The 13,331-nt window shown below is 38.5% G+C and overlaps 1 protein-coding gene across 16 annotated transcripts in view; it reads right to left on the bottom strand.

Moving 5' to 3' along the window:
* ENAH (ENAH actin regulator) overlaps positions 1 to 13,331 on the bottom strand; it is a 156,845-nt gene that overhangs the window by 70,435 nt on the left and 73,079 nt on the right. For 15 of the 16 annotated variants that reach the window (XM_060127742.1, XM_060127759.1, XM_060127741.1 and 12 more), the window contains exon 2: positions 6,620 to 6,785. The exons of the other annotated variant lie outside the window; for it this stretch is intronic. In XM_060127742.1, the coding sequence (XP_059983725.1) occupies positions 6,620 to 6,785 (166 nt within the window). The remainder of the gene's footprint in view (positions 1 to 6,619; positions 6,786 to 13,331) is intronic. 16 annotated transcript variants of the gene reach the window in all.

Raw genomic sequence — 13,331 nt, forward strand, 5'->3', positions numbered from 1 at the left:
CATTCTCTCCTCTCCTCTGGGACTCCAATAACATACGCGTATACCTTATACTTTTTTACTGTATTTCCTATGTCTCTTAAGCTTTTTCGTATGTCCATGTTTTTCTCTCTCAGAACATCACAGCTTCGGACTGAATATTTTCTTCTGACTTATATCCAGATTACTAATTCTTTTTAGTGGGTTCTAATTTGTTGTAGAACCCATCACTGAGTTGTTAATAGCAGTTATTTTATTTTTCAATTCCAACATTTCCATTTGGCTCTTTTTTCAAAAAAGCTTCCAGTTCTCTACTGAAATTCTCAATCTTATCTTTTATTTCCTTGAATATATTAAGCACAGTTATTTGATTTTATTTTTTTTTTTTTGCGGTACGCGGGCCTCTCACTGTTACGGCCTCTCCCGTTGCGGAGCACAGGCTCCAGAGGCGCAGGCCCAGCCGCTCTGCGGCATGTGGGATCCTCCCGGACCGGGGCATGAACCCATGTCCCCTGCATCGGCAGGCGGACTCTCAACCACTGCGCCACCAGGGAAGCCCTAAGCACAGTTTAAAGTCAATTTCTGGTAATCCCATTAACTGGATTCCCAGTGGGTCTGTTCTATTACTGTTCCTCTTGTCTCGTCGCATTCTGGTTATTTTGACTGAATGCCAGACATTGTCTATGGACAACTATATGGAAATTTTGAGGCCTACGATGATGTTCTGTTTTTCCAGGGAAGATTTACATTTGTTTCTGACAAGCAGCTAGGGAAACTAACAATCTCAAATTACCTTAATCCAAAAGTGATTAAAATGTCATTAGAGGCTGAGTATCAGTTCCTGTAAATGCCAGTCTACTTATGAGTCCAACTTCTTCCCCAGGGTATGGGGCTTCTGGGTCCCAAATCATGGCCTGAGGGATTACCAAGACAACCCTCCCCTCATTAGCAGGCCCTAACTTATAAGTTTTGTTCTACTAGTCCCAGGGATCTTCCAAAAGCTCTGTTCAGCTACTCAGTCCCCTCTTTCAAAACTGATATGTGGTTCCGGGTAAACATACGTCCCAAGTTGGGCTCACTTCTCTGGTTCTTTCTGCTTTTAGGTCATGGACCCATAATTCTTCATTGCCATGTAAGCTCTCCAAATAGACTTTTTTCTTTTAAATATTCTGTCCAACTGTTTTCGTTCACAGAGAGAGGCTCTATCTAAATTACCTCATCCGCCAATACCCAAACTTGACAATAATTTTTAAAATATAATCACTTAAAGATGTTATGCTAAGTGAAATAAGCCAGATATAAAAGGTCAAATATTGTATGATTCCAATTATTTGAAATGCCTAGAACAGGAAAATTCATAAAAATAGAATGGAGAATGGAGGTTGCCAGGGGTTATGGGTAGAGGGAAATGGAAAATTATTGTTTAAAGGGTTCAGAGTTTCAGTTTGGGAGGATGAAAAAGTTCTGGAGATGAAGAGCAGTGATGGTTGCAGCACAACAGTATGAATGTATTTAATGTCACTGAACTATGCATTAAAAATGGTTAAAACGGTAAATTTTGTTATTTTTACTACAATTAAAAAGATATGATCGCCTCTTACCATATGATTTCTATACATATTGGGCTGGGGGGTAGGGAGGTCACAAATCCTTAGCTACTAGAAACCCAAAGCTAGAATTTAACATTACCAGAAAATTATAAACCAAATTTTAAGGCAAATCTACATATATCCCTGCTTGGCAAATAGATTAAAAGGGCAGGCAAAAAAAGATAGTTATGTTCACTCAACTTGTTCAGTGACGGAATATTAGAAAAAGTTGAGGAAAATATTACTGGAATCAAAAGAGAATTATCTAAATCATTAGTTCACTTTTTCCAATATAGAAATTTTAAAATGTGAACAAATTATTTCACTCGATTCTAACTTTCAAGGATTGACAAAGCTGTATAATCTCGGGGCTTCCCTGGTGGCGCAGTGGTTGAGAGTCCGCCTGCCAATGCAGGGGACATGGGTTCGTGCCCCGGTCCGGAAAGATCCCACATGCTGCGGAGCGGCTAGACCCGTGAGCCATGGCCGCTGAGCCTGCGCGTCCGGAGCCTGTGCTCCGCAACGGGAGAGGCCACAACGGTAAGAGGCCCGATACTGCAAAAAAAAAAAAAAAAGGCTGTATAATCTCAAAAAGCTTTCAAAGTCAAGGGGGATGCACATACCTTCATTTAATAATAACTGTTTATTGGATGTCCACTAAGGATGTTATCACGTTTGGACTTCTTCATAATCCTAATACTTCAAACCCAATGAGCTTGCATCTAGATTAGTGATTTCCATCCTACGCACACCATCCATTTTTAGCCTGATCATAACAGATTAAACCGTGCATGTAAACATCTATACTTCCTTCTGACGTGGCTCAATAGCTTATCTTGTCTATGAAGTCATCCACAACCCTCTTCCCCATCTTCTCAACAAAGTGATCATTCTTTTATGCCCTCACTGTACAATGATTTGTCATAAATGAAACAACTAACTGTGCTGTTCTCCTTATATGCATAATATCCCATTTCTTTACTTCATTGTTCTTCAAGGTCAGGAATTATTATCTATATAAAACCTAACTACAATGCCTAGAACATAATAAGCACTCAAGTATTAAGGAGAAAAATGGTAGCTTTTCATATATATGTATATAATTTGTACATACTCAATTTTACAAATAAATGGTGGGTCATTGTTTTTAATGGCTCTTAGTACAGAAAGTTTAGAGGTTGTTTAATGAATTATACTAATATGTTTCTACTAAGAACAGACTGATAACCATTAATGAAATGAAAAAAGGTACTCTGGAATGAAAAGAAACCAATTATTTATTAGATTTATTCTTAGGTACTTTATCATTTTTGTTACTTTAAGCAGTATCTGTATAAAATTATATTTTCAATTTGCTTATCGTTAGTTCTAGAAAATGCTACTGATTTTTTTTTATTATTAACTTATTTATTTTTATTATTTATTTTTGGCTGTGTTGGGTCTTCGTTTCTGTGCGAGGGCTTTCTCTAGTTGCAGCAAGCGGGGGCCACACTTCATTGCGGTGCGCGGACCTCTCACTATCGTGGCCTCCCTTGTTGTGAAGCACAGGCTCCAGACGCGCAGGCTCAGTAGTTGTGGCTCACGGGCCCAGTCACTCTGCGGCATGTGGGATCTTCCCATACCAGGGCTCGAACCCATGTCCCCTGCATTGGCAGGCAGACTCTCAACCACTGCGCCACCAGGGAAGCTCAAATGCTACTGATTTTTATATACTGATGTTATATCCAGCAACCTTGCTGAACAATCTTATTAGTTCTAATATTTTATCTGCAGATACTCTTGGGAATCTTTTACGTAGACAATTATATCATCAGCGAATAAGGTCAGTTCTGTTTCTTCCTTTTCAATCCTTATTGCTTCTATTTCTTCATCTTCATATTACTAGGTTACCTCTTCTGCAATACTAAATGAAGATGATTAAAGCTGAAATCCTCAAACTTATTCCTGAGTTTAATGGAAATCCTTCCAACACTGAACTATCTTGTAAGATGTTTGCTATATGATTATATAATTCATCCTTATCAGCTTAAGAAAACTCATTTTTATGCCAAACATGCTGAGGATTATTATGTATGGATTTTAATTTTATCAATGCTTTTTCTGAGACTCTTGTTTCTTACAGGTTTTCTCCTAGCAAATTAATAGGTTATCTAATGTTAAACTATCCTTACATTACTGAGATAAAGAGATAAATCCTATTTGGTCAAGTTGGTGGTCTTTTTTTTCCCCCATACACATTGTTGCATTTGGTCAGCTAATATCTTATTGAGGACTTTTATATCTATATCAATGTTCTTAAGTGAAACATGCTTATACGTTTCCTCTCTCAAATGGCTCTTCTATGTCTCAGATATCAAAATTATACTAGCCTCATAAAACACTCTTCTTTAGAACCGTTTGCATAAAACAGTTAATAGCTTGAAGGTTTTTAGATTTTGTTTATAAATGCTCTGGATGCCCTCCTTTTTTTCTTAATTTTGGGGGTAGATTATTAACTACTGATACATTTTATGATTGAGGTCTATTATGTTTCTATACTTTTCTGCCAGGTGTGGTAAATTATATTTTTCTACAAAATGGCCCATTTATTAGTGTAAAGCTGTTCATAATATTATAATTTATTTCCTTACTATAACTATAGTGATATCTCTTTCCAACCCTAATATTATTTACTTATAACTTAATTTTTTTGTTTGATTCTGTCAATTTATTCAGGGAAGCAGCTTTTGTGTTAATATCTATTTATTAGTTATTTTTTCTTTTATTTTTAGTATTTCCTTCTGCTTTTTTGGGTTTGCTTATTATATACCATTAAGATTTGTCCATCTACCTAGAGGGTATCATGCTGAAAAAGTCAGACAAAGAAAGACAAATACGCTATGATTTCACTTACATGAGGCATCTAAAAAACAAAACAAACGAACAAACATGACAAAACAGAAACAAGATTCGCAGATATGAGAATAAACGGGGGGACAGGGGGTGGGTGGTCCATCTACGGACAACTTAGACATCCCACAGGTTTCTGTATGTAATATCTTGTCACTCAGATCCAGGTTGGTTTTTCTTAATTTTTAAACATTTTCTAATCTTCATAATGATTTCATCTTAGTGTCACAAATTATTTAGAAGTGTGTTTTTAAATTGCCAGTATTTTAAGAAACACTCCATTTGTCAAAACTGGAAGTCATAGGATAGTTTACTTCTCTTATGAATAAAAATTTCAGTATTTCATATGGAAATTTCCTGACTTACACAGATTTCTAATTTTTTTTTCAGTTGAGGTATAACTGACATATAACGTTATATTCATTTCAAGTTTACAAATAATGATTTGATCCCATTATTTTTAAATATTCATTTTATTTTTTGCCAATATTTAGATACTTTTAGGTTTGTTCATCAGTGTTATCAAATGACCAATTCACTGAATTTACCAAAAATTTATTTTACAGCTACTAGTTTGGAATGTTGTGTTTAAAATGTTCGATAATTTCTACAAAGTTCTAGTCATCCAGTTTCCAGTTTTTCTCTATAGTAGCATCTTAGGAAGTATTCAATTTGTCTCTGGCCTAACTCACCGCTGGGACACTTTGCTGGAGGAAAGACAAAGGGGAGAGAAAGTACTCAGAACGACCTGGATACCCCCCAGGGAGAGAGGGTTCTTGGTACAGAGACTGGTGACCAGAGAAGGGCTGAGCAACAGGCACAGAGAGCAAAAGGAGGGGGGCTAGGGAGGAGAAAGAACAGGGTAGGGGGCAAGGACACAGGAAAGAGAAGGGAGCCTGAGAGGACAGAGGGCAGGCTGGGACAGTTAGTACTAATAGTTACACTTGCTAAATTCAGTGACCTGCCTTTCGGCAAACTGATTCAGGTCTTTAGAAGTTCCTCTCCAGGGGAGCAATGCATTTGTTTTTGCCAGATGCCCTAGGAGTTTCACTGGCCTGCAACCAGTATTGGTTAATATCTTGACTGGAGCTGTGTAAGTGAAGTTGGAGGTTCCCATTTTTCAGAGGAGCTCCTAAACCAGCTCAGACAGAAACAAACTCCTTTGCCTACCTGTGCTGATTCGGAGGATTTTTCTAAGTCCTCTTTTTATGGTGTGCAGCCCCTTGAAGAGGCTCAGCTTTATGCAGAGATACTGGTTTCAAAGCCCAGCCTCTCACAGGCCACAAAATCTAAGTCCCTGGATACTACCAGTTCATAATCTCCATCCCAAAGCACAGGGCTGCTGCAGCATCTGGCCACCCCGCACTACACCACCCTGTCTCCTAGTGGAAATGCAGGGACCTACCTTTTAAGAACTCAGCTGGAAATGTGTTACATTTTCCCTGCATATGTTTAACATTGGTTGATTTTACCATCTTACCAGAGCCAAAAAAAAGTATTTTGTAAATCTGTTCTTCATAAAAGTCCTCACTGCTATTAGCATGTACTTAATACTAGCAAGACCCTATTTGTATTTTCCTCTATCTACTGCTCCTGATCTGTTAAGGCTCAAGAACTCCGAGTAATCAGATAATCCAGTCACCTTTCTAAGAAATCCAGAGCAGGGAATCAGTAAAAGCTTAGTTGTCATGGCAGACATGAATTACAAAAGCCTAACTATTCCGGCAACCTTAATACCTACAATTTTTCTATCGTATATGAATTTAACAATATTTTATGAAACTATTTACATTTTGAACTCTTTCCTATAATCCCAAACCCCATACCTTTGGTGGGAAATGAATTCCTTAAACACACTCTGTTACTTAAGTGTATTTCTCATTTTAGTTTGTCTTAAATTTACTTTGGATTCCAAAACCCAGCTAGTTTGAAGGCCAAAGCATCTAAAGAATATTCATAACTGAAAAACTCAGATTTATATTCTTGAACAATTAGTTCTAAATCCTCATCTAAATTCAGGCTTTATAAAAGGTGGAGAGAGTGGGAAGGCAAACCTATATATCCTTTGTCCCATAGAAACTCTTTTTGTCTATAATTTTAAAGTACTGAATGTATCAAGTCCTTGTGTAATACTAGATAACGTTAAGAATTTAATAGACCCTTACCTGATGGTCCTGAATCTTCCTGCCCACCACTCTGAATGTGTTGTTGCCTGTATGATGATATATATGAACTCTGCTGAACCCGGTTGAACCACCAGCTGGCACCCACTTTTTATTGGCATCATCGTAAACCATCACAGCAGCTCTTGCCTGACAGATACTCTGTTCACTGGGGTGGAGGGGGGAAGAAAAGCAAACTTTTAAGAGACTTAAAATATGCTAAGCTTCCCACATAGCCATATAAACCAGAGTTAGCTAACCGAGCAATTGGTCAACAATTAGTGCTTTACTGGGTGCTAGAAACAGAAACAATGAACAAGACAGCGGCTTCCTGCTCTTATGGGTAGAGTCTGATGGGGAAGATAGACCAAAAAATGAACTGTAAGGAGGGACCAGAAAGAGATCAGGATCCACAAAGAGCACTTAGATAGAAGAAACATTTTCTTCTAAATCTGAGGATCTAATACACTCATTAAACTGAATATAACTACAAATATAAATTAATCATTATTTAACTGTATACATATGTTTATAATATTGGTGAACTGTTTGTGATTACCTCTCTTTACTGGCAAAATTACTTTTATCATCAGGCTTGCTTCAAGGTCTATATAACAAATTCTGCTAGGCTCTTCTGCCCCTTGAGATATGGAGTGGTCACTAGCAATCAATGGACAGCCCGGTGACTGAGACAGTCAGTCCCTGACTCTCCACTCAGGCAAGATAACATCTTATGTTTCAAATTTCTTCACTTAAAAATGAAGAAGTAAAATAAGATGATTTCTAAGGATTCTTCTAGATGTTAAATTCTAAGCTTCACAAATAAATATTGAAGAAAAGAAGACCAACTCCATGATAGAATCTTTAAATCTCAGTTTCATCTCAATTATTTGTTACCAAGTGAAACTGAGATACATGAATAAATAAAATGTAGAGATGATCTTAATTCTATATTAAGCAATAGTTTCATCTTTCAAATATATTCCAAAATAATACTGGGCAAAAAAGACTGATTGGAATTTTACTTTATTTTATACCATATGTTATTTTTTAAAAACGAAATACCAAAAGTGAACTACAGAACAGGTATATTAACTCCATGCTGACTATTAACCGAATTAAAATGACTCAATCTCCATATAGAAGACTTATCTTGATGCTTGCCTAAGCAGCTGTTAATGGAGATGCCAAGTAGCTCATCCAACCCCATCTTTTAACGAAAGCACTGCTCATTCCACCAATTTTAGCCTTCAAGATTTTAAACAGTAAATCATGTGGGTCCTTCCCCAACATCCTGGGAAACAGTCGCTTTCATGCCCTCCCTGCTTACCCACACTTCTGGCCCATCTCTCAACAGTATATGTCTGTGCTTCACTAGACTTGTTGTGTGACTTGATGACACCTAAAGAAGTCACGGCACCGGGCAATAAACCCACCCAGAACAGTGGGGTTATAAATGCTTGTAATTTTCCATTAGCTAAATCTTACAAAAACTTGTAACAATACCTGTGCAGCACAAACACTGAAATAAACCCAGTGGTACTGTCTAAATTTTTATGCTGCACCGAATTTTTTTTAGTAAATTAGTTCTGGGAGTAAAAACGAGGCAATGACTAAAGCTTGAATTATTTTTAAAAGCTTGATTAAAGAGCCTTTGTCAGCACAGCAGTTGAAATCTCTTCAACTGCTCACAACAAAAATACTTGTTAAGGGACAAAATTTACATAACCCTATAGAAAGAAACAAGCTAAGGCAAAGTGCCTCTTACAGCATACAATCCAAGAAACAAATTTACTAACTGTAAATAACTCAATAAACAAATCTGTACATTAATACAGAACAGTATTTTCCAGTTCGAAAATCAACGTTTTTGGACATACACGATGTTTCCCCAAGGTTCAAGAAATAATGTCTCTTCAAGAAGTTCCACTGGGATCATAGAAGTTAAAGCAATAGTTGAACCCCTATTTTGTAAATCAGGTTATTCCATGCCTCAAAAAAAAAAAAAAAAAAAAAGATACACCAGAAATCTAAAACCAGGAGAGTTAAATAAAACGTCCCAACTTTCTCCTCCACCTTTTTCTTCCTCATTGCTCTACAGTGGGATGCCGGAGACATTCCAAATTACTGAAGCACCGAATTAACTGAATAGCTCTGACTAATGCTTAATTATTCAAGATATATATAAACCACTTAGTCAGCAAGCAAATGTCTATAGTCACTTCAATTTCCCTATAACCACAGAAACAAAGACACCTCTAAATGAACGTATCAAGGTAGCCAAGAAAGGCCAAAAATACAAAAACTGGTTGATTAGTTTTCTAATGAAGATGAAAAGAAATCTTCAAACTGAGATGTTAAGGATACAAATCTAACTCTAAACAAAACCAAGAAGCACCAAGAGAAGTCAAGGTTAAAGGGAAGAAAAACATAAGATGTGGGTAAGAGCTGAAGTGTCACTGGAGGTATAGTCAGAGCCACGCGGGTTATGCAGCAAACTGTGAAGATACAAGCTAAGACCCAAACAACCCTGTAGTTCTACCAGCCATCCGGCCCTCAGAGAAGCCACATCAAGGTCCAGCCAGGAAGGAATGGCGCTGTCCAGTGGGCTCTTAGCGACCAAGCCAAGTCTTTCCATTCCTTTCCACACACCTGAGGACCTCTCCTCAACTAGAGACACACATCCTATGGTATAACAAAATATATCTGGTCTTTGTCAGGTTCCTGGAACAGAGCTCCTAAAACCCTTGGCATCTCCTGAGCAGTAAGAGTGTCTTTGGTATGCTAATGAGATTACTCTAGGCTTCCATACAAAGCCAAGATCAGAGGGTAGAAATGTTCAGTCTCACCCCTTCCCCACCTCTGGGGAGGAGAGAAGGGCCGGAGACTGGTCTCACTCACAATGGCCAATGATTTAATCAATCACTCCTACATGATGAAATCTCCGTAAAAACACCCAATCGAGCTCACATCCAGGTGCTGGTTGGGTGGCATGCCTAGACAGGGCCTAGAAGCTCTCTATTCCTTGCCCTATACATCTCTTCCACCTGGCTGTTTCTGAGTTGTATCCTTTATGATAAACCAGTAATGGTAAGTAAAACACCTTCCGGAGTTCTGGGAATCATTTTAACAAATTATTGAGCCTGAAGGGGAGTCTTGGGAACCCCTGAATTTGTAGTCAGCCGGGCCTAAGTGTGGGTAACCTAAGTACCCCACTGGCAGTGCCAACTAAAAACTGTCACTTCCCATCTGGTTCTCACTAAGCCACTGGAGTCGCTGACCTTCAACACCCCCTGAAAGGAGTTCGGGGCGGAGATCAGGAATGAGGTGCTCTGTGCTCTGGGGAAAACTGGCAGAACAGGCCTTCAGACAGTTAGATATTTTCAGAAGACTTTATGAGCCCAATTTCTTGCATCTTCTCACATCTAGAAAAGCACTAAAATCATTAACAGAGACATCTGCTCCTCGTGACTAGCAGCAACCTTCTGCCAAAATGTGTGCTTGATTGATCCTCCTTCGCCAAAATCACATGGATACTGACCTCCCCCTTATCTTTTCGAACAGCTCCCCAGAGCTTTCTGAGAAGCTGTCTCCCAGGCTATAGTTCCCATTTGGCCCCAGATAAAACTTACTCACTACTTAACTCACTACTGTCAGGTTGTACTTTTTTTTTTTCAGTTGACAGCAGCCAGGTCTAAGTGGGAGCAGTCTTGTGGGACTGAGCCCTCAACCTATGGCATCTTGTACTAATTCCAGAAAGTCAGTGTTTGAATTCAGTTGAATTGTTGGACACCCAGTTTGTATCAAAAAAATAAGAGAACAGGGCTTCCCTGGTGGCGCAGTGGTTGAGAGTCCGCCTGCCGATGCAGGGGACACGGGTTCGTGCCCCGGTCCGGGAAGATCCCACATGCCGCGGAGCGGCTGGGCCCGTGAGCCATGGCCGCTGAGCCTGCGCATCCGGAGCCTGTGCTCCACAACGGGAGAGGCCACAACAGTGAGAGGCCCACGTACAGCAAAAAAATAAAAAAAAGAGAACAGACTGTTGATTTGAGAAGAAAACTCCCACTCAATATACCAACTCCAAATTACAGGTATGCACAAAATAAGCTAGTGGTACCCAGTTTTGGATTTCACAAACCCATAAACTTCAAAGACCGACTGGATGAAATCAGTACAGAACAGGGTTGACAGTATTTTGGCCTACTTGCCAGGTAGGAGATTTCAGGGTAAGGTAGGGGACCACCATAACTTACTAAAATGAAGATATTTTGGAACTTAAAAACTCAAAATAAATACAATGTAATATACTATAAATATAATAATTAGCTTTCCATACAATTCTCTACATTGCCCACTTTTTTTTTTCTTCCATTTCTCCCTGGCCCAGTGAAGTACTTATAAGCCCGCCTGCTTTATATGTATGACTTTATGACTGGCCTGAGTCACAACAGAACTGCCTGTACGTTGGTGTCTATACAAGCACCAGAGCAGTGACAGGTCAGCTAGAGGTTCTTCTGGTAAGAATTTCCAACTTTATCTAGGAGGATTTTTAGATGAGAAAGTCAATGAGAGAATTTCTGAAATGACGAAATTTCAGAAATTCACATATGTGCAGTTTTTCAGGGAAAAGTAACATGGAAGGAAGGCAAGATTGAAGAACCACAGCTATTGAAGAGTCAAAAAGGGGAAAAAATTAAAGAAAATAAAGATCTAAACAAGCACAGCAAAAAAGACAAAAATTTTATAATCTTTATATTATCATTCTACCTGAATTATAACAAGGCTCAAAATGAATACCTAGTAAGCCTTCAACATTCTGAGTCAGTAAAGGAAGTACATAAAAGATTAAATTAGTAAATTACTGAGCTGTACTTTTGTGAAGATCAGGCAGTAAATTAGTTATAAACAAAAATTTCATTTTATGACCAAATGCAAATGGTATATGTAATTGATTATACCTCATTTTCCTGATGTTAATTTTGTTTTTTTAAAAAATGAAATATGGCATTAGAAGGCTAAAGACAGCTGATTTTTTTAAAAAAAAATAAAAACCATGACACTACAATCCAATTTTGTGGCTTTGTAAAAATTCATTTCTAAATATAGTCAAATTTCCTGAACAGGTATATATGATGGTAGAAAATGCTGGCCCAATTTTATTTTTATAGGTTACCTGTGAATGAAATGGTTCCTGGTATTTAAGCAGAGTAAGGATCCCTTGGCTATTCTTGTCTATGCTGTTAACTGAGATTGCAATAAAGCCAAGTCTTTGAAAATAGCAACTTCCTTTCAAAGTAACCATTACTTGTCAAAGAAAGCATGAATATGCAGTGCCTAGGCACAGAGTAGGCATTGTTTACATTCTCGTTCAGTACATAATTTCATTTAACAAAATCCTACTCAAGAATTGGATCATCAAGATCTGGATCAAATACCATTCCTTCTGTTAAGTCTTTGGGGAGTCCCCAAAGCCAGAATTAATTGCTCCCTCCTCCCATAGCATTCATTAATTTTTCCACCAGGAGGACTCTCTGCGGAGGTAATATCTGAGCCACAGGAAGGAGTTAGGATTTTACTCCAAGTGCATTGGGAAGCCACTAGAGGGCTTTAAGCACCAAAGGCAAGAGAAAAATTATGTCACCCAGCATTTTACTGATACTCCCAAAGTAGTATGCGACATGCTATAAAGGATGTCACTACTGGAAGTCATGGTCCCAATTAATTTATTTTTACATACATATAAAAATGTATTCATCATCTTTGAAAAGGAGAATGTCATTTATCTTCGAATGACAGAGCCTAGTCTGCAGTAAGTTATCAAGGTCTATACAATAACCTCTGCTATACTACCAACAACTTAGAGAGTTTACTCTAAGAAAGAGAATTAGCATCTTGTCTGTTATGATACTGAGTCACTCTGTGAATCAAGATGTCAGTTATTCAGAAGATAAAATATTAAGAAAGAAATTACACAAAGAAGTTGGGAATTTTAGGGCTTCCCTGGTGGCGCGGTGGTTAAGAATCCGCCTGCCAATGCAAGGGGACACGAATTCGAGCCCTGGTCCAGGAAGATCCCACATGCCGCGGAGCAACCAAGCCCGTGCGCCACAACTATTGAGCCTGCGCTCTAGAGTCCGTGAACCACAACTACTGAAGCCTGCGCACCTAGAGCCCGTGCTCAGCAACAAAAGAAGCCACCACAACAAGAAGCCCGCGCACCGCTACGAAGAGTAGCCTCCGCTGGCCGAAACTAGAGAAAGCCCGCACGCAGCAACGAAGACCCAAGGCAGCCAAAAATAAATAAATAAAATTAATTTTTTAAAAAAAGTTGGTAATTTTAAAGACAGTATTTCCACCTTATTCTCTGATGTCAATTTTTTTTGCTCAAGCTTGCAATTTTATAACATTTCAAGCATTAAAGAGGCTTAAACATAATTTGATTTCAATTCAATTCCACAATTATTCACACCTGCATTCCATGGCCTCCTAGAGTTATAAAAGATTATGCACTCAAATCGGGACTAATAAACATGTATTTTCTTCAAATAGGAAAGTAAGCAATAAATAGCATGCCCTGTATTGTGTTAAGCACTAGAGGAGTCACAAATAGAAGGCTTTTTCTCTCAGTTCACCACTCTAGACTCCAGCCATCCTGCAAACCTAGGGGTCACACCAGCATCCTCCCTGCCCTTCACCCTGCCAGGCACTCGGTCAC

This window comes from Lagenorhynchus albirostris, chromosome 2, assembly GCF_949774975.1.
Source record: "Lagenorhynchus albirostris chromosome 2, mLagAlb1.1, whole genome shotgun sequence".
Taxonomy (NCBI): domain Eukaryota; kingdom Metazoa; phylum Chordata; class Mammalia; order Artiodactyla; family Delphinidae; genus Lagenorhynchus; species Lagenorhynchus albirostris.